This window comes from Drosophila navojoa, chromosome 5, assembly GCF_054131105.1.
Source record: "Drosophila navojoa isolate 15081-1374.11 chromosome 5, UAZ_NAV_1.0, whole genome shotgun sequence".
Classification (NCBI taxonomy): Eukaryota; Metazoa; Arthropoda; class Insecta; order Diptera; family Drosophilidae; genus Drosophila; species Drosophila navojoa.
The window spans coordinates 12,895,142-12,917,420 of record NC_142893.1 but is presented as its reverse complement, the minus strand read 5'-3'; the positions used below and the strand labels follow the sequence as shown (position 1 = coordinate 12,917,420).

At 37.7% G+C, this 22,279-nt stretch overlaps 2 protein-coding genes across 2 annotated transcripts; one reads left to right on the top strand and one right to left on the bottom strand.

Moving 5' to 3' along the window:
• Positions 1-1,715: 1,715 nt before the first annotated feature.
• LOC108654570 (uncharacterized) lies at positions 1,716-6,785 on the bottom strand. Its single transcript, XM_018106031.3, has 3 exons — positions 6,430-6,785; positions 2,116-2,319; positions 1,716-2,050 (listed from the first exon to the last, which is right to left on the bottom strand). Exons 1-3 carry the CDS (start codon positions 6,488-6,490, stop codon positions 1,731-1,733), a joined length of 585 nt encoding a protein of 194 aa, XP_017961520.1. The 5' UTR covers positions 6,491-6,785; the 3' UTR covers positions 1,716-1,730.
• A 4,050-nt stretch (positions 6,786-10,835) lies between these two features.
• Positions 10,836-21,547, top strand: babos (immunoglobulin domain-containing protein babos). The gene is made up of 3 exons (XM_018106029.3): positions 10,836-11,565; positions 20,767-20,973; positions 21,031-21,547. Exons 1-3 carry the CDS (start codon positions 11,490-11,492, stop codon positions 21,342-21,344), a joined length of 597 nt encoding a protein of 198 aa, XP_017961518.1. The 5' UTR covers positions 10,836-11,489; the 3' UTR covers positions 21,345-21,547.
• Positions 21,548-22,279: the final 732 nt, after the last annotated feature.

Here is a 22,279-nt window from a genome sequence, read left to right as displayed (position 1 = left end):
ATAATGAAGTTGCAATAAATAAAATGTGAAAGAAAGACATGAAGTTGTGTATTTTTTATTTGGTTTCAGTTCAGCTTAGGATAAATTTAATACTATAACGCTTATATGTAGATGATTTAATTGATATGTAGATATATACAGCAATTCTGTTCTATAGACTCTATGAACTAGAGTGTTACTCTTGCTCCCTTGCTACGCTCTATAGTAGATGTTGTGGCCCGTAAAAGTCGCTATCCAAATTTGTTTCAGGACTTCCTCGTATGGATGAGCTGCACTGTTGTTGTCCTGGCAGCCAGCTTCCCGCTGCATGCGCTCCAATATGCGACGATAGACCTCGGCGGCCGTCTGCAGCTGATTGCAATGGCTCTGCTCGCTCCAGACTCCCATGTTGCTGGGAGACTCAAGGCCAGCTTGAGCCGCATCAATGCTTTCTGTGCTGGGAATCATTTGAATCTGGTCTAAGCTGCCTGAAGTAGTCGTCGTTTATCGCTGAGGTGCAGCACAGATTTGTTGCGAGCTGTGTCCTGGTCGCCGTGTCGTTGTCGACTGCCGCAGGAAGTTTCGTGTTTCTTGAGCCGCGCTTGGCTTGCGTCGGTTCCACCACCCTGGCTCTGCCTGGCCCATTGTGCTTGGCTGCCTGCCTGCCTGCCAGGCCATATGGCCTGCATGTCCTGCGCACATTGCGGAATTCCTACCCACAAACTGCAGCTGCTGAAAGACAGACAGACTGAGAGAGAGTGGAAGAGGGAGAGGGACAGAGTCTGTCTCTGTCTAGCGCGGCGGGTGTTTACTTCTGCAGTCGCCCCTATTCGCTCCACTATGCGCTCTATGGAACTCTGAGTGTGTGCCCTCTAAGGGTGGGTTTTCCTTCACGAAACACTCATTATGAAAGGCTGAAATTGAAGTTTTTATTTTTATTTGTTGTTGCATTGATTGCACTGCTGCAAAATGTAAAGAGCTCCAATTCGATTTTCAAAATACTTCTGTATATTTATTCTTCTTTGTATTCGGTTTAAGACACTTGGAAATATTACATTTTATGCATTTGTTTCGTTGCAGTTTTAACAAAAATAATATCTTGTATATAAAATAAAGATCTATTGAAATTATGAACTATTTGTTACTGCTGGAATCTTATATGTTAAGCTAGTTACTTAAGTTAAATTTCTTTGCTAAGAATACTTCAAAAAACATGTATTTATAGAATTTTGATAAGGAAACAACAAACTCTTAGCTAAGGCAACTGAATTCGATTGATAATAACATAGTTAATTGTAAATTCTATATACTTTTTGTGGTTTCTCGTCTAGCAGCTATTGATCCTATAATTGATAAGCATTTTCAAATATATTTGTGTATATATATATATATATAATAAAGCAGATACGTTCAACATTTGTATATAGGCGCATATATACATACTATATATATATATATAATCTCTTATGGCTAATCTAGATTAATAAAGCAACACCTAATTAGAGAAGCAATCCATGCAAGCTCCACCTGCTGGGGGGAGGTAATGGAACCAAGGCATTGGCTAATGCGAGAGTTTTGCTCAGATTGAACTATTTTGGATAGAAGCTCGTCCTTGATTGTGCGCTGTTCAGTAAATCCTTTTGCCAGTTGAAAAAGTACAAGGTGGTGCCGGTGGTGCCGGTGGTGCATTCATTAGTTAAATGTGTGTTGTTGGAGATATATTTTGTGGATTTTGTGGATTTTGTTGTGGCTTAGAAATGTGCATGGATAAGTAGACCGAGAATGAGACATTTCAGAGCTGTTGGCCAGCTGAGCGCTGGCGGGGCCGAGCTGTGGCCAGCGGGCGTCGCGTTTGGCTGCGGAGGACTGGGTGGCGTCGGTGCCAGCTTGACGGAGATGTCGCGCCGCACACCCGACGGCAGCACCTCACAGTGGAAGCTGTGGCCCGTCGCATTGGCCAGGGGGGCGACGAGCACGAACGGGCTGTCCAGCTTGTAGATGTCGATCACCGACTGATTGCCGTTCACGACCAGCGTCTCCTCGCGATACCAGAGAATCACATGGTGTTTGGCTGCAACGGAATGGAACATGAAAAACCCGAGCGCATCTCAACTGACCCCCAATCATCAGTCATACCATCGTAGTTCTTCACTGGGCAGTCGATCTTCACATTGCTCGCACTCGCATCGACGTGCACGACGGCCGCCTTCTGGTTGAAGAAGGGCACCAGTGGAGCCGCCGTCGACTTGGCCAGGTTGCCAGGCGAGCGCGCTGAATCATCCTCCCCATAGTCATTCTCGTTCTCATTCTCATAGTCGCTCGACATCTCCTCGGCGTGTGCTGAAATTCGTACACATAGATTAGTAAATATGGGCGAGGCAAGGTCAACAGCACACCTGGACGTAATTAAGCTCCAATTATGCATTGAAAACCACTCTGAGGCAGACCCGACCCGTCCCGCCCCCGTCCACGAACTCTCAGATTTTCGAGCTTAGCTGGGCCTAAGCTTCGATTCCCAAACTCCCAGCTACACCCACTCGACGGCAACAACAACATAAAACCATTAGGAAATGGGCGCAGCTCTGGCCCCTGGCAGCGTGTCAACGCCCATTTCACAGCTCATAGTGCCCATAGTTCCGAGAGTCTTTCCACACACATGCCATGCCCAGCCGTGCCATGCCATGCCACGCCACGCCATGTCAGCGCTTCGAGGTCATTATGTGTTTCAGCGGGAATTGTCTATGCGTCCGTCCGTCCCTTCGTCCGTCTGTCATTCGGGACAGACATTTTTCGGGATTTCAAACACGGGTATGCTTTGTATATTGATTTATGTCAAGGCTCCCACAATATGGTTCGCTTGCGTCATTTGCACTTTTAGCTCCTCGCTCAAATTGGCAAATACCCGCTAGAAGCCACAGCCACAGCCACAGCGTGTGCTAATTTATTTATCCTGTTTATCGAGCATATCGAACGCTTAGCCACCAACTTGTGGGAGTCTACGGAAATTGGGTCACAGCTATAGAAAGCTGAAGAGCTTTGTGCGCGACCTGAGATGCATGAATACTTGTACTTAACTGGAATAATACCCATTAAGCATGTGAAGTGTAGTTGGTAATTGCAGCAATTAGATAAGTGAAAAATATCGAAATAGTTGAGCAATAGAAATTATAAACTTAAATCTAATTATAGGTCAAAGTGTTGCTAGTTAAGCAACAGCTCTAAATGCGGAATTTTATTAAAACCCAAAGACCTGTCAACTACTAGCTGCACTTATAGCTATATATACTTAATAATAGTAATTAACATTTTAGCTAGTTGCAAACCAGTTTAAATATAATCGATATGGCAATTATAAACCAAGTTGCAATCAGTAAATGTTTCTCAGATATTTGTAATGACATTGTAATTTTTAGTTTTAATTTAAGTAACTTAAATATAAATAATAATGATATCAATTATATATAAGTTAGCTATTCTATTCTATTCCTTAAAATTCTATGCTGACTTGACTTAAAATTTGCTTAAACAGCAGATAGATGCATAAACAAACATTTTAAAAGGGAGCTACGAGATTATTTATTTGGTTAACATATGGGGTATTATGGAGTGAACTCATGGATAAATGTAATTCAAGATTGCTTGGTTTAGAACGAATACATATATATGTCGTAATGCGCCCCGACATATATAACAAGCAAAGAGATGACCATTCAGACCACCATGACCCATCCTATAAGACATATGAAGACTATCATCAACAGCTATATTATTTTATAGAATTCTGGAGCAACTTGTAAGTAATGTTATAACTTGTTGCTTAGGCTTGATATACTTATAGAGACAAGTAGACGAATAGACTTATCTTTATATAGATATTGCCTGGACCATAAAAGTCGAATTAACTTCCCTTTATCTACGCTTTTAATCAAACTCCTCTTTATCTATTCGTCTCTGCAAACACTTCTCTTTGATAGACTTTTCTTTATATAGATATTGCCTAGACATATAAAGACGAATTGATTTCCCTTTATTCATTCCACTCACTAGAGACACCTTTCTATCTATTCGTCTCTATAGAGACATCTTCCTATATATTCGCCTCTGTAGAGACTTCTCCTCATCCACTCGCCTTACAAAAAGGATCAAGGTCAAAGCTGCACCATCTAAATTCTCAAGCCTTCATTAGTAGCTCAACTGTCAATGATGTTTACATATTAATAATAATTAAAAAAGAACACAATTCATTCGCCCATTCATGCACTCATTTCCCTCATTTGATTCATTTAGCGGCTTGATTATTCAAAGTCACTTTAATCATGTTGATATTTTTATCCAATGTGCTCATTGTCCCCTCTCCCAGTGACCACTCCACGAGGATGAGTGTGTGCTGTGACACTAATTTGTCCATTTGCGGTTAGCCACACAAGTGCGTACAGCTCATCGGCACGGTGGTGCCGAGTCAGTGGTGCTCGGTGGTTCGGTGGTTTGGTGGTGGTGCGCCGTCTTCCGAATTTCATGAATTTGTCATCGCTTCGGTCGACCACAAGACGCGATTCCCATAGATGATTTGCGCGGGTTTACAAGGAAATTCTCTATTGCTAAATATACGTCTAGACGTGACTTTATTGTCGATAAGTTCGATTCTCTTATAGATGGGTCTATGGCCATATTGTGAATAGTTAACTGGATGTGAATAGAAATGAATAACTTGACATTTGCATTCATTAATATGCGAATAGTTTCGAGCTTGTTAACAGACTCGGCGAAATATTCCATTCAATATTCTATTATTATTATATGACAGTGACATTAACACATACATGTGTATACATTTACATACAAATACATATTTATATATGATATATACAAACATAATTATGCTGCTGAATGTATTTCCAAGAATTGCAATAAAAAATCTAATAAAAATTTTAAAATGAAGAGCGCATTGATTCTGGTTTGAAATTTATGGTTCTCTTAAATTTTCTCTCTTAAGCTTCGCCCGACTCAAAATGATTTTGCAAGCTCTTTAAGCACTTTAAGCTCTTCTAGGCAGGCAAAATATGTTATGTTGTTGTGCTTAAATGTTATTTTAAATCAGCTAAATTTACATATTAGACTCTTATCGAAAAGTGAACTAAAAGTAAACTAAATTGTTTCTTAAAAATAAAACTTAGTTTGCTTAGAGTTACATTAAACAACAAAAAATTTTTATAGGAATTTGAAGACAAAATTGATAGAGTTTTAGAGGAGCAAATGGTAATTCATAAGCCCATCTATTTAACAATTTTGAAAGCTTAAAAGTGCTCCAATTTAATTTAAAAAATTATAGAAAATTATTAAACTTTAATTCGTGGTCAATATGTAAAATATCTAATTTTTATGCGCTAGATGATAGATAAATAAAATATTAATAATAATAATTATATTAACTTTGACAAGTAACAATACATAGAAGTACTTAGAAGAAATTCTAGCTCTATGGGCCCTAACATAAAGCCAATATACTATTTCACTCCAAGCTTATTAAATATTAAATTCTTAACTCAAATGCTACACAAGAAATCAAAAATTTACCCAAAGTTCGCTTTGCTCATCGCTAATATTTTATAGATTATTTTAAGGTCTAGCTCGCTTTAAAGATATTTAAATAGTTTGCAAAGTAATCGGCGTATGCAAATTGGCGTAGGCCGTTAAATGCTGCCGCTAAAATGTTAGTTAGCAGGTCGCCGAGGGAGGCCAATGCACTAGAGAGAGGGACTGAGTTGGGTTAAGTTGGGTTGGGTTGGGTTGAATTGTGTTGGGTTGTGTTAATCCATCGATTTCTTGAGCGTTGCCTCCTCGCGCATTCTCACATTTTCCCGTTTTGCACTTTGTGTTATGCATCTAGTTTTGGATAGACTGCAGGAGGCACTTTGGCTAATCACGCCATAATCTATGTGCTTATACAACTTGAAGGATTGTTTACCCAGCAACATTTTATAGTCCACAGAGATGCAAAGTGGATGCCATATGGCAACAATGAATCGAGCGGGGCAACCTTGGCAAGAGTATTATATCTATTCTCTGAATAGTTTTTATGCAATAAGAATGAAATGTGGTAAATCTTAAGGGAATATATACTACATATCTATACAATTGGCAGATCTGTCAACATGACGTATGATTGATAAACTTGGTATGTTGGCATCGCTCAATTGGCTAAGATGTGTAGAGACAAGGCTAATGGATCAAAAAGTCATCTGCATGAATATTCCATAAAAACAGATGCCATAGATTTTAGCACAAATTGCAAATGTGTGTGTGTGTGTGTGTGAGTCGTTATGAATGCCAAGTGTGCTATAAATAATTGTCTGTGCGTGAAGTGAATGAACCGAAGAACTTGTATTCGAAAACATTGAACAGATTCTAATTGGAATCCAGCTGGATAATGTAATGCGGCAGGATTTGTACCTGACATCCACAGAGATCCAATGCTGAGTGCCAGCAGCAGGAGATGCGTCATTCGCCACATTTTATTATAATTATTTTTTATTTTTTTTTTTAATTTTAACTCGACTGCAGTTGAGCTGGAAATCCTTATCACTTATGTATATTTATTTTTTTTCGGTTATTTGTTTTTATTTGGCTTTAACCAGACCCGAAGAAACCCGTTCACACTGAGCGACACTGAGAAACTGAACTTTTGCGTGGGTTGCTTTGGTTGTTTGGTCGCTTTGCTCGTGCCGTTGCGCCGTTTCGCGTCGCTTCTCGCAGAGAATAAGAAGAGCACACCACGAATCGTGTAGGACGACTGCAGCATAAAAAAAAGGAAATAAAAACGAAAACTATGCGAATGCGAACGCGAACACAAACGCGAATGATGATGGCCGATGACTCACAGCAGCTACCCAATTGGAAATTTACAGGACTCAATGGCGTACATACATACATATATGGAGATGTCGCTCAAGTGGAGTTTGGCATTTGGTATGCATCGCATGCCCATGCGCGAATGCGACCGCAAAATGTAACTCCACAGAATAAAAGTCAGCCCATGGCCTAAATGCCGTAAAGCTGTTGACTTATCGAGGGTGTTCACATGACAATGCGTATGTGTATGGGTATGGTGTGTGTATGAGTATGTGTATGTGGCTGTATATTGTGTGCTATGTGTGCAGGAACGTTACGATTCCTAGGTCAGTGCAATATGAAATACACTGTGAAGGAAGCAGCTATGAAATATATTATAAATAAATTTAAACGATAATGATAATATCAATAATATACATATATTCAAGTATTATTAAATTTGAAAAAAATAAACAAATATTAAAGTAAAATCATATTGTAAAGTCTTTACATTATTTATATTTATATCTATCGCAATCATTTATTTCTTTATCTGATTATTGTTGTTTTTTTTTTAATATTTATTAATTTGTTTTTATTTATAATAATATATCATTAACCAGTAACAGTGTTTTACTTTTACTGAACTTATAATTTTATAAGCAAGTATTAAAAATAATTTAATATATTTATTTTATTATTAATAGAATGGTTTATTAATAGTTGTATATAAACATATAGATAATAAATTAAATTTTTATTTATTTTATGTAGATTATTATTAGTAAATATATAGTTAATAAAATAAATTCAATAAATTTTTTTTAGTATATACAAATTTTGGCGATATACTTTTTATTAAAATAGTTTAATAATTATTATAAATATATTACAATTTATTTCTTTTCAATATGCACATATTATTTATTTAATATATTGCTTCTAAAATATTATACACCTAAAATTTTGATTAATATTATTTTTATATTTTTATCTATAATTTTAATTAATTAATTGTTAATTATTATTATTATATTCTTAAATTTTGCCTTTTTCATTTATATTATTTATTTGTTGTAGAAGTTGTTTTGAATTTATTCTCTCTTCCCATTTTTCTCAGTGCATGTTTACATATGTGGAGTGAGTATATTGCTCGGTGGAAGATTGAAATTCTTTCGCACATTTGCTGACACTTCCAATTCCAAACAATTACTTCAGTTGCTTTTTTGCTGAGGCCGTGGGTCCTGTTTCATCCATCATGAACTGCTCTTTTGCACAAACACCATCAAAACAACCCCCGACACACACTCCCACACACCAATACACACACACACACACACACACTCGGTCACAACATATTTGCTCGACTGTACGTGTGACTCGCGTTGCCAACTCAACATAATTTCTAACGCTCTCTTTGCTGTCGTCCATTGCGGCTCTCTTAGCCGGCGGCTGTGGAGTCTGCGCAGCGACTGAGATAAGAGGCAGCTAGAAGCTAGAAAGATCTTGTTTGATTGTTGCTCTATGCAGACATTGCACAGCTTTTAACCAACACACACACATACATACATATATCTGAATTGTCGCTGTTGTTTATTTGATTAATTTGTTTTCAAAGTTGTAAAGAAATTCTCAGAAAATTTGGTGAATGCCGCCGCCGTAGCTGCCTCTGCCTCTGCCGCCGCCTCCGCCCCTCTGCCTACCAGCAACAATGTGTGCGTTGTCTACGTGTAAATATAAATATTTGATTAATATCCTCGCATTGCTTTGCTCAGCTTAGCTGCAGGCGCGAACATGTGCAGTTGGAGATGGAAAAAAAACGAAGAAAATCTCAGATGCTGCTGCCCCCAAATCTGGAGATTTTGCGGATGTTTACAAAACTTGGCAACCAGGCAGCCCAACCAACAACAGTCCCCAACATAAGGCAACACAAACAACAAGATGAATGTGCACACACACACACACACACACACAGACACATAGATAGATATGCATAATGCATCCGCGAGATACTCTCGCACAATACGCACTTTGTTTTATGGTCGTAGATTAATTTTAATTGTTTGTTTGTCTCGCTTCAACTCGACAAGACATCAGCAAATGTTGCATTGCATGTTACATGTGTCTTCTCATACAGTTATTGCCAGACACTGTCTGCCCACACGAGCAATCATATGTGTATGTGTATGTGTATGTAACTGCATCTGCTCCCCCAGTCAGCCTCTCGGACTGTTGCTGGAGTAAATCACAGCAACGCTTGCCAATCGTCCGGCTTCCCATACAAAACATTTTGCTGGGAACGCTGCAATTTCATTAAGCAAACTGCAACTGGAGACTGCATCAGTGCAGCTCATGCATCGCAGCTCGTCTGTGCGTCTCTTCTGAGAAACTGCAGCATGTAGAACATATTTAAATGGAAAACGCCAGCAAATTGCTCGCTACGAAAATTTGCAATGCCCAATAAATACGAAAGTATTTGGCACAGGAATGCCTTAAGCAGATGAACATGATATAATTGCATTTACTTTTGCATGCCATTTTGCGAGCCGAATACCAAATTAATTGCCAACCGATTGCCTTTCAGTTAACCTACATAGAGTGCATACTATATATGTCAACGTATTTGTATGTATATATGTTAACATATTTGTTTAAATGTGTCAGATATGTATGTTTCACATATGTTTAGCCTGCATTCTGAGCAAGAGATTCCTTTCCGCTAAATGTTAAATTTTAAATACATAAATGGGAGTTGCGAACGTTAATTAGCATAAATAACTTGATATTGCTTTATTTAACTACTAGAATTTTCAATTTTCAATCAGTGAAGATATATACTAGATAGTAGGTAGTAGATATAAGTAGAAGGAAAATAGAAATTATAGAATATTAGATAGTAGATAGAATATAAAGATAGATGGACAATAGAAGCTAAAGGAAAAATTAGATTTGAACAGATTTTTACCTTGCTACGTCAAAAGAATCCGTATAAATAATAGATATACTATATACATATATAGAAATCAATTTATATAAAGCATATACGGATATAACATAACACCAATATAGTCCTTTCACTTTCTGAAGGCGTATACATCTTAAATTTATTAATTTATTAAAGCTAATCCAAGTACAGTTTTTCTTTTCGTGTCTCAAGCAAGATATCAACAGTGAAATCTAAAATCAATCAGGAAACCAGCTGGGAGCACTTGTAAATCAGATGTTCCTATGATTATTATTTTGTAAACGTTTCCATATATTGTAGACATTCCATTAGCTGATTACTTAAGGTATTTTTGCCTGGCATTTCCGCAATTGAGCAAACCAGAAAAGCTTATATATGCTGAAAACAACTGCCTGGTTCGGTAGCAAAATAATCATCTGTAGGTAAGTAATTTTTAATGACTTGAAACGATTAACGATGCATCAAATGAATAATTTAGATTTTAGATTAGAAAAACACGTCAATCACATGCTCGGATTGAGAACATGCCAGGAAACTTGGAAACTCGCCTCAACGGTTTTCAGACATGGTTCATAAGTTCAGACATCATATGGAAAAAGGTAAAGTTCATGATAATATTTCAATAGATATACCCTACAGAATTTGTAATAATAATTTCTATATGAAAATATTTATGTTATAGAAAAAATAAATTCAACAATATTATTGTAGTACCTATTTTGTATATTTTTTTATTTAAATGTTTAATTATTTTAACAAACAAAATTTTAAAATAATAATTCAATATTGATTTGAAACTTATATTTCATAATTTTGTATAAATAAATATTAATTAATTAATAAATATGATTGTAAATTAAACTATCCTTCATCAATTGCAATTTAAATTTGTAATGGAATAACAGCCGTTAACGTCAATGGAAGCCAGTGCACGTTTCTCTTTAAATATAGCTTCGGCTCTCTTTAGCCAAACTCTCTGACATTGTGCACTGCCTCTGCCTCGCTCTCTCTTCAACCACCAACACAACGCTGTGGCCAACAACTATGCGACGAACGGCATTCGCTTCAGCGCTCTTGCGGCAAACAGTGCAGTGAATCCCAGTGAGCCGAACAGACGAGAGCCGAAAGCCGAACAGACAAAAGCCGAAAGCCGAACGAACGAATTGGAAAAGTTAAATTCATAAATTCGCGCCTCGCCAACAATGCGACAGAGGCGAGTTCGTGCAGTCAACTTTTGTGCGTAGACGCAGATCGGAACGTTATCGGCTGGAACTCTTCCCCTGGATTAACTGTGAACACAGAAAGTTTTTTGGTGAAGCTCGTTTATCTGTGCCGGATTGAGTGAAGTGTGAACGCAGCCAGAAATCAAAATACTAAAATAACAAAAAAAAATAAAGAAAGAAAGAACGCAAGAAGAAGAGATTAAATAAATAACTACAAAGCAGAGTAATTACGCTTCTTTTGTGGAAAAGTGCTGAATATGTAGGCTGAAAATTGGGACATTGAACGGCAACGAAATCAACTTCAAAAATTAATTACTCGGCAATAATTTGTGTGATTTTGTGGGAAATCTCAAGAATAATAAACAAGCAACAGTCAAGACGAAGACGAAGGCGAAGACGTGTGACACAGTTTAAGAACGTTGCCAGAATATATTCCCCAATCTCCATTATCATATTACTTTCGAGTGTCGAGCAGTTAAGAGAGAACTACGAAAATGGTGTCGGGAACAGTCCGAAAGAATCAATTGCTGTTGCTGCTGGCAGTGCTACTGATCGCCCGATCTGCCCTGGGTAAGTTGTTGGTAGAGCCAACTATATATGTATATATGTATATATAATCCAAGTTTTAGTGCAGCGGAAATCTGTTGCAATTGTAAGCGCATAATCTAATCTCTGTGTGTGGAGACCCTTTGAACTAACTTGATCAGATTCAACTAAATACTAATGATTGTCTCTCTGTATATATGTGTGTGTGTGTGTGAGTCTTTTGGAATTTATTGAACAATTTTTGACCTATATAGAGAGAATTCTACAAGTCAACTGCGCTGAACTTTGCGCGGCATTAAAAGATTGACGAAATACTTTGAGAACAATTTGCTGTGATTCACACTCGTGCCCGGAGGATTAGAGGGCGGTGCTTAAAATAGATTTATATACATCCTGCTGTTGTGTAGAAGAAATTTAAATATTCTATTTTTATACATTTCAATCACATCACATTCTTTTGCGGTGATGACAACTGATTCACTCTGGGGAATGCCCAAAGAAGATCTACATCACATCAGAGATTTCCTAAGAAACTTGATCATTTGTCATTTGTTGTGTTGAAAACTCTTGGCATTTAAAAGCAAGCGAAACTCGTTTCAGCTATTGCTCAATCATAATGCACATTAAGTGAATTGATAAATATTAACTGTTTTTTTTTTTTTTTACTTTTTGCTAGTTGAATGCAAACTGTAAAATCTCTAATTTATAGGCGAAAGCTGTCACATTAATGCAGTTATTTATCACGATCAATAAACCGAGTGCAGCGCCAGCACTCCCTCGATTATGTATAATATATAGTATATATATGTATATATAGATGCAGGCACTCATTCAATCGGAAGTGAGTATGCCAATTTCGAATGGCAGCACCATGGGGTGTGTGTGTGTGTTTGTGTGTGTGCCATTCATTCGCATATCGGTTACGCTGTTAATTATTCCATAGATGCCTAATAGGCGACAACACAACAAAAACAACAAAAACAACAACAGGAAGCACAATGAATGAGGATGTTAGCAACAGTAACCAGGTAAACAGGGTAGGGCAGAGGGCGATATACCGCAGCTCCTTGTTTCGATTTTTTTTTAGTTAGGCAAGCGTGTCGCAGCAGCGTGAGAATGTGTGTTTTTCGAACAAAGCGAGTGAGAGAGAGAGGGAGAGTGAGAGGGAGATCCTCTGCTGCTCCCTGTAGCCCCTAGGCTAACCCCTTTGGCCATAAACAATGCGATTGCTATCAGTTTGATTGGATTGAAGAGGGTGAGCAGCCTTTGCGAATCTCCTAAAAACTCTTGCAGCCTCAGCTCAAAGTCTGCCTATGAAATGGCCATCAATATCGGCGCATTATTATATTGGGCTCGAATTCCGTCGCCCTGAGACGGGTAAATAAGCCAAATGATGATCATCAGACTCGCTCTGGTTTGTCTTGTCTGCGTTTACCTTTACCTTTACCTTTTTTCTTGCTTCTCTCTCCTTCTTTCCCAGCACTCTTTGCCCTTCTTCTCTCTTCTCGCGTTGCATTGAGTTTCACGACTGCGAATCTGAGAATCGCTCGACAGTCGCCTCTCGGTCGATCACGACAAGGGGCTCGGTCTGTCTTTTGCATAATTCCTCTGGTATTTGCATACATATTTATTTTGGAATCTCTGACTCATGCCCGAGACAGCCATAGACATACAGCCATATGCCTATGGAGTATAGATGCAGTAGATACGACGGAAGATACGAATGCAGATACGAGTGCTTCATGTAAGCCGCTCGATTCATGAGCATTGCTCATTCCCTGTTGGCTGTCATGCCTCAGATGGGGGCACTGTGGCATGGATTGTACGAGCAGGAGGAGGAGGAGGGGCGACAAGCCGCACAAGCAACGGCAAAAGCAGCAAAGCGAGTTAAACAAACTCGTAACCAATTCTCGACAATTAAAGAATCAATTTACTGAACTGAGCTGGCGAATTGGCGGCTCATGCTGCCACTGTTGCATGCCACCCGCCCCCGCCCCTGCTTCAGCTTCTGCTTCTGCTTCTGCTGCGGGTGCGGATCGGCTTGAGATAGAGGCAGGGTTCGACTTGAGTCGGCACAAGTATGTGTGTGTGTGTATTTGTGTGTATGTGTGTGCACTCAACTGGGGCAACAGCAGTCAGAGGCGGGTATTATTATATATGCATGTGTGTGTGTGTGTGTGTGCTTGTGGCACGCTGCATTCAATGAGTGCTGCTTGAGTATATAAGCACTCATACAATAACTCTTACTCTTATGTACGCTCTCAGCCTTCTATATAAATTGTGCCACATTAAAACATCAGCATTAATCGGTTTGATCACACAATGATCATGATCATCATGTTGATCATGATGATGATGATGATTCAGCTGCAGCAACAAAAACCAAAGAGTTTAGCATCGTCTACAGACAAATTTCATGTTCTATTGTATTCTAATAGAAATCTTGTTTGATTGATCTTCCTTTTTTATACACATTTTGCGCTGAGCTTTCGATTTTCATTAATATGCCTTAATTGAATCAAACAAACATTTATGAATCGTTCAAAGTTCCTTGGACCAGCATTTTGAGAGAAATTATTATCGAGCATGCAGAGGGAATTATTTAAATAATTTTTATTTTTATTGGGAATGTATTGTAAACTTTTATTTTATTAGTGAATAAAATTTAGTAAAATCATAATTTTAATGTATATATATAAAAAAAAATATATATTATAAAATCATTTTTAGTTTATATTAAATATATTATAGCCCATACATATTTTTATATAATAATAAAAATATAATAATAATATAATTTTTATTTTATTAAAATTATTATTTTAGCATACTTTTTAATTATTTTAATATTATATACTTTTTAATATTAAATATTATTAAATAATAAAAAATCGTATAATATATATAATAATCACATATTATATTTATATAAGTTGCAATTGAGAACAGTCGCAGCTTTGCTTATGGCTTCGACTCAACTCCAAAATTGCTAGAAATTATGTATTATAATGTTAAATTTAACAATAATTTATATATTCCATAAATGTATATATTTTATTATTCTTTAAGTTAATCTCTTTATATTGACTTAGCTTTGAATTCACATAATATATAATATAATGGAAAAATATAGCATAATATTAAATATAGATAAATATATATTTTGTGGCAAAATATTGTACACATTATTTTAATAATATATAAATAATAAATAACTAATATATAAATTTCAATAAATATAATAAATGTAAATATATATTTGTTATTTATCCTGTTGTTGTAATAGTTGTATTTATAAAAATTTTTATATATATTTTATTAATATAAAAAAATATCTACAACATTTACAAATAGAAACAGCGACGCATAATCAATAAAAATGTCAACAATTTGAATAAATTATAGACTGTATAGAACCGTATACAGATGTATATACTTTAATTAAATTTTCAATTAAATATTTCAATGAAATACAAATTGTGCAAACTAAACGAATATTTGATGTTTTGGAAATCACTTTCATAAAATAAGATTTGAGCCGCATTGGAATTCGATATCGCGAGGCTGGGGATTATGGATGGCGGTGGGGATATCGCACACATGAAAGGGAATGGCCGAGGCGAAGCAATAAATAATACCAGAGAACTGGTCACAAAACGAGGCGCAATGAATTAAAATCCAAAAAGAAATAGAAAGAGAAAGAGAAGGGAAAGAGAAGAGAGATGTAGAGAAGAAATAGAATTGCTGTTGCCTTTTGCGCTAAATAGTTGGCGGTGCTGGAAAAGGAGTGCCGCATATTAATTACATGCCACAGCTACAGTCACAGTCGCAGCCACTTGAATGGAACACGAGCCCTAGGCCAAGCCAAGCCAAGCCCTGATCCGCACCGCCCCCCTCTGAATGGGCAGCGCTTTTTAGTATGCGCCAGGCGTGCGTCTTCAGCTCGTCGCTGGACTTGGACTTGGATTGTGCTAGCTTCTATTGTTGACCTATTGGATTTTAAAGTACATGCATGATGTACATACATATATGTGCACATGGACATACATATATGTATATGTAATAAATAACATGTGTATATATATAGGCATGGTTCTTTTTTGTTTTTGGCTATGTGCCCGCATCTGAGCACTTGGCGAGGCCGCAGTTCTCCCCGCCCCAGCCTCCGCCCCGCCCCTCATAAGTGCCAACACGTGCACTTTGGGCAACGGGAAACCCTGTCCATGTTCTCGCTCCCCCCCGTCTGTGCCAGTATGTGTTTGAGAGGCGCTCTCTGTGGCTCTGATAATAACTCTGGCGAGGCACGCACAAGCGCCTATCGAATGTAACTGCTCGGCCGGGGCTAAGTGAAATTCATGTACTTCGTCTATATTTGGCTGCAACTTCCAATTGTAAGTGCATCGGGTTTCGTATCGTACTTTCGTTTCTATTGCCTTGGCCACTTGATCGCCTGCAATTGAATATCGATTATGGGACAACACGCTCAGCCCTGTCCCATTAATTCGGAGGCACATTGATTTGCATTCTCGATTCGAACAGCTTTCGATAATTGCCCAGAGCAAATGCGCTCGACAAACATCTGTCGACTCAATCCCCTTGACTGGGCGCACGACACGCGGCCTTTCAACTCGAAACGTAAATTGTAAATTGTGAATGTGAATTGTGAATGTGAATTGTAAATTGTGAATTGTGAATGCGAATTTCGTCTGCCACTGTGTGGGTTATTTGTCAATGGGTGTTTGTTCTGTGAATTTGCTGCACATCTGCCGCCGAGCTGGGCCGGTGCGTAGGTAGAGCTGCTTGGCTCTATCTCTGCCTCACTGTTTGACTGTCTGGCTGGCTGTCTGTCTGTTTGTCCCTCGGGCCGTAACCTGATCGCTTTCAAAGAACCAGAATGCCATTATCATTATCCGCTTCGCTTCATGTCTCTATCTGCCACCATTCATCCGCCACACAAACAGCATAATTTTCGGCTCGTATAACGCACTCGCCAGTTGGCCAACCTGGACCCGAGCCCGAGCCCAGGGTCAGTCACGTAGGGGCTGGCAGTTGGAAAACCTGAAACAACAGTATGAGACAGACAGACAGACACACAGACAGGAGATCAAAGATCAGAGCGCTCGCTGAGCGCTTTTAGGCCTCGGCCTCGGCCTCGCACTCGGTCGGCTTATCAGGTAGTAAAAACTGCTGCACTTGGATGACTCCAGTGACTGGCAGAATCCAGCGCAAAGGCAATGAGCCAAAGGCTTTGCCCGCCAGGCTTATGGCTACCCACTGGTCAGCGTCGTTCGGGCCAACTCTAGGGGTTATTAGCCGAAACATTTTTCGAGAATCATTCAGCCTATGATAAATTGTTTCTGGCCTAATTCTGAGTACCAATTAAAGCCAGGAAAAAAATAAAAATAAAAACATAAATAGAAACAAAGCTACAGGAAAAAAAAAAACAAGATCAACTCACAATTGTTATCTTAAACACCAAGCGCATGAACAACAAGATATAAAAAAATAAATAAAAACTATTCAGGCCCATGGGAATAAATTTCCTGCAATTGAAATCTGGAACACTAAACAGATTTTTTTTCTTTCGAGACTTTGATTGAAAAATTAAAAAATGTGGAAAAATAAATGCAATTAAATTTCTCGTCTATTATTTATATATATAAAAAATACTGTCAAATGCTATTATTTTTAATTGTGCTACATGTTGTCATAATTTTATATATGTATATTATATATATATATATAAGATTTACTAAAAATTCTCCATCTATTTTTCCAAATGTTAATGTAGCAATCATTTTCTAAATATTTTAAATTTTTGTAGTCTTTTTTAATGCGATTTTTAATGCTCTACATTTTTAAAGAATTTGATTGGCATGCGCAAAGATTTATTTATAAATTTTTAATATAAAAGCAAAAACAATTTCTTTCACTTTCCTAATTTGAAAATTGTAAAAAAAAGTAGAAAAAGCAACCCACAAAATATTTTTAATTTTTAAAGTTTTCTTTGTACATTTTTTCTTTATTTTTATTGTTGTTTTATTTTCCTAAAATTTGATTGATATATGTAGGTAATATTTATGTTTATAAATTCCTGAATAACCGCTTAAAATATCATTTATTTATTTATTTATTTTTTTTTTTCAATTGAATTTTTTTGCATGGCAAAAGAGTTTTGCCTTCACTCTTAGCTCTTTTTTCTTTACATAAATAAATAATATATATGCAGTGCCGCATAATAATACAAATGGCACATGTTTCAGCGCTAGCCGAAAGAGTAAAGCCAGCAAACGCCCGCTGGCTTCGGCATATATCAACTGCAGCGTCCATTGTGTTCCCGGTTCATTGGCGTTTTTCTGGGAAGCGAGAAGAATTTCTTATTATTGTTACTTGTGCTGTTAATGGCACAAAATTTACGACAGAGCGAAGTCGATGGGGTCAATGCGTATGCTCTCTCTTTATTATATAGAGGAAATTACCGTCCAAGTGAAATGTAGCTTCAAAATTTTCAATTCATTTCAAAGTTTGGGGAAGGGAGGGGGGTGGTAGCCAAACTCAAGCAAGTTCAGTCAACTACAAGTTCGGGCACATGGCTGTCGGCATATCCGCTATGAATTAAGTTACTAAAACCATAGTCCATAAGCATGCTAATACCCTGTAATAGGCTTAGATAGGGCATGATGTACTTAAGCAAAGTTTTACTTGTTTATTATATATACATATATTTATAATTTAAGTTTTCTCTTAATTAAATCAATTATATAGGGTATTCTGCTAGTTGTGCCTGTCTGCGTCAACTTTATCAGTTGTTTGTTATTATGCGAGTGTCCGATCTATATGACAACTAACAAATTCAACACGCAACGCTGAACAGCAGCAGCGACGGCGACAAAACTGGCTATAATAAAGTGTGTGTGCGTGTGTGTGTGTGTGTGTGTGGCAAAGAATAATACAATAAAGACAACTATAAAAGAAAAACCAACAGCCATAATGCAGTCAGTAGCTGAAAGACAGGGAGAGAGAGTGAGAGAGTGAGAGAGAGAGAGAGAAATGGCAGCAGCGAAATACGAATGTAAATTTAAACTTTTTCACAATCGTCCAAATGTTTCCCTTTTCCAATTTTACTCCCGACACTTTGTCTGCCTCGAGGAGCGAGGGTGTGATATACACATGTGTGTGTGTGTGCGTGCACTGCAGTTGTCAGAGTGAAAATGGACATTGTTGTGAAATGCTATTCGATTTTGTGTCCACTGTCGACACCACTAAAACAAAGTAGCACATACTGACGCCGACGTCAGCGGCGACGTCGACGGCGACGCCAGACAGGCAGCCTGCAGTGACAGTGGCAGCAGCTACAGCCACAGCTACTGTCCGCATAAGCCATGCCACCAATGTGTTGGCCGCATGCACACATGTGGGTGCGGCGATCGGCCGACCGACACGGGCTATGCTCGATTTAGGGTGGGGGTTGGGGTGGCGTTGTTGTTGCTGTTGTTGTTGCTGGCTGGCGCACTGTTTTCTCTTTCCATTCGCTTATTTTAATTTTTTGTGTGCGAGCACCCGAGTTTCAGTTGACCCCATTTCCGTGAAATGTTTTTCCATTCGACTTTGACAAAATATACACACACACAAGCACAAACACACAGACAGCGTGTGTATTTATATGAGCGATATAAAGGAAGCGATGAATATCTGAAAATGTGAAACGCGAGCAAAAATATGCGAATTGGCTTAACTCGACCGGGCGCAGCTGCGCTGGGATCTGCAACTGCATCATTGCTGCTGCATCTGCGGCTAAATATGCACTAGTGTGTGTGTGTGTGTAAATGTATCTGTATGTGAATATGTGTGTAATGGCATTAGTATCTGTACATCTGTGCGGCTGCAGTTGCATCTGCTTCTTCACTTATGTATCTATTTATATATCTGTATGTGAATATATCCAAATGTATCTGTATCTGTATCTGTATCTGTATCTGTATCTGTATCTGTATCTGTATCTGTATCTGTATCTGTATCTGTATCTGTATCTGTATCTGTATCTGTATCTGTATCTGTATCTGTATCTGTATCTGTATCTGTATCTGTATCTGTATCTGTATCTGTATCTGTATCTGTATCTGTATCTGTATCTGTATCTGTATCTGTATCTGTATCTGTATCTGTATCTGTATCTGTATCTGTATCTGTATCTGTATCTGTATCTGTATCTGTATCTGTATCTGTATCTGTATCTGTATCTGTATCTGTATCTGTATCTGTATCTGTATCTGTATCTGTATCTGTATCTGTATCTGTATCTGTATCTGTATCTGTATCTGTATCTGTATCTGTATCTGTATCTGTATCTGTATCTGTATCTGTATCTGTATCTGTATCTTATCTGTATCTGTATCTGTATCTGTATCTGTATCTGTATCTGTATCTGTATCTGTATCTGTATCTGTATCTGTATCTGTATCTGTATCTGTATCTGTATCTGTATCTGTATCTGTATCTATATCTGTATCTGTATCTATATCTGTATCTGTATCTGTATCTGTATCTGTTTCTGTTTCTGTACCACTCTATCTGTTTCTGTATCTCTGTATCCACAAATAATTTCGATATAAACATATCTCAGTCTCTCATATCATATCCGCTTCCGTATCTGTATATTTACCTATCTCGCCCATCTCCATCTCCATCTCTATTCACATCCACATCGCATATTGCTCTATTGAATAGTGTATATAAGCTATAAAGCAAACATCAACATCAGCACCGCCTGATGAGTGCCCCTAATGCATTGGCAAAACAAATGCTTCCCGGTTTGAATTTCAATTTAATTGAAACGTTCAAGTGATTGGCCACCAGGAAATGTGGGTCATAATGGACCAGGTCCAGTTATAGCTGCGTTTTTGTTTGGCTTTTGTTTCTTTTCATTTCATGGCTGTTTTTATGGCCCTATTGTTTTACCAAATAGTAATAATTTTTGTTATTTTGAATATTCCCCATAGTTTCGAGATGCGCTCGTAAAACTTCAGATAATCAGATCGTAAAAGAATTCCAAATTCAAGGTTGAGCCACCCACGCTTGTGTGTGTGATGTTGGCTGCGGTCTGGCTATAAAGTCAAATCTTTAGTGCTCTGATTTTTAATGACAGCAACACATTCAAATGAGATATTTTATGAAGCTTTTTCAAATAATAATTAAAGTCTCAATAATTGTCTTTTGCACTTCTAGCCTACCCCTCGAATGCGGACAGCGATGATATGATGCTGAATGATGACTACGATTACGATACGGACGAGCAGAGTGCGCCCAGTCCACAGACGAAGCCCACAGGTGTTGTGAAGTCCAGCGTGACAGGATACCGCAACAGGACACTGACCACGCGGGGCATACTGGGCGAGGATGTTGTGCTGAAGTGTGATGAGAACATCACAAAGGGTAAGTGAATGCAAACGAATCGATTGATATTGAAGCTAATTGAAATATGCATTGCAGAGAACGTCATACTCTGGTACCAGGACTCCAAGATCATCACAAGCGGCAGCAGTGTGGTGCTGCCCAACTTCAGTCTGAATCCGAGGAACTACGATCTGACCATACTGAAGGCGAGTCCGCAAAATGCTGGCACCTACTACTGCCAGATCCTGCCCCAGAACATATTCGTGGCCACCAAGGTGGTGCTGGGCGATCATTCGCTGGACGTCATTACGCCGGAGAGCTCCAAGTCCGGCCAGAGCAGTGCGCACCGGCTCGCGCTCCTATGGCTGCTGTCCGTGGGACTCGCTCTGGGCCTTCAGCTCAAGCATTAGTTAGGTTTAGTATTAAGCAGCGCTTTCTCTATTAAATATAAAATCAAAACACAACAACAAAAATTTGTCCAAGGATAAGCTGAAATTGCATTTCTGTCTCCCATCTGTCTCCAATATGAATAAGTAATTGTTAATCGTGCATTTTGCTTCTCTGTAAAGACAAACGATTTATTTATTAAAAACCAAAGTATACAGAAATTAAATTTAATTTTGTTTGAGTTGTGAATACAAAAGAGAGGGGATTTATGAATTAGAATAATATTTGTATCTTTAGTTGGATACACTTATGTATTTTTGCGGAAAATAATATTTTTATATTAAATTTTATGCGGAAAGTCCAAATGAATTATTTTTTAGTTAAGAGTTGAACTGATTTATTTTTTGTAATTTCAGAATTCTTTATAATATGGATTAGATAGGTATTGCTTATATTCATTAGCATACTTACTTAGAAGCAGAAAAGTTCTTGTAAGCTGAAATGATATATAGATTTGATCAATAATTAGTATATATACTCTCAAACACTTAAGTTACCAAAATATTAAAACTGATTATTTAGTCTAGATCACCCAACAAAAAATTTAAATTAAAACTTTTTTAGTGCACGTAACTCCCTTGTTTGGTCTTTTCCAGCTGAAAGACAAAGGATTATCTGAATTCTATTCAAAGGTTGCATTAGTATTTGTCACAGGCTATTTATCAAGCTATGCATACTTTGACATTGATTATATAAGATAGGAGAAAAATATATCGCTTAACTAGAAATAAAACAGTTCAGTACTCAAGCTGGATTTAATTTCATTTGAATTTCCCTTCGGAAACCCTTTCAAATTTAAGCTCTTATAGAAATTAGTCCATCTTTTTCAAAAGATTTTTGCTTTCTTCATTTCAAAAAATCCCTAAAAATGTGTAAATCCAATTATTTGAGCGAGTTT

Excerpts from the sequence above, each read along its gene's own strand:
- LOC108654570 (XM_018106031.3), bottom strand. The coding sequence starts at position 6,490 with ATGTGGCGAATGACGCATCTCCTGCTGCTGGCACTCAGCATTGGATCT. Across the intron at positions 2,320-6,429 it reads TGGATCTCTGTGGATGTCAG|CACACGCCGAGGAGATGTCG; the intron begins GTACAAATCCTG and ends TACGAATTTCAG. Across the intron at positions 2,051-2,115 it reads CCCAGTGAAGAACTACGATG|CCAAACACCATGTGATTCTC; the intron begins GTATGACTGATG and ends ATTCCGTTGCAG.
- babos (XM_018106029.3), top strand. The coding sequence starts at position 11,490 with ATGGTGTCGGGAACAGTCCGAAAGAATCAATTGCTGTTGCTGCTGGCA. Across the intron at positions 11,566-20,766 it reads GATCGCCCGATCTGCCCTGG|CCTACCCCTCGAATGCGGAC; the intron begins GTAAGTTGTTGG and ends TTGCACTTCTAG. Across the intron at positions 20,974-21,030 it reads TGATGAGAACATCACAAAGG|AGAACGTCATACTCTGGTAC; the intron begins GTAAGTGAATGC and ends TATGCATTGCAG.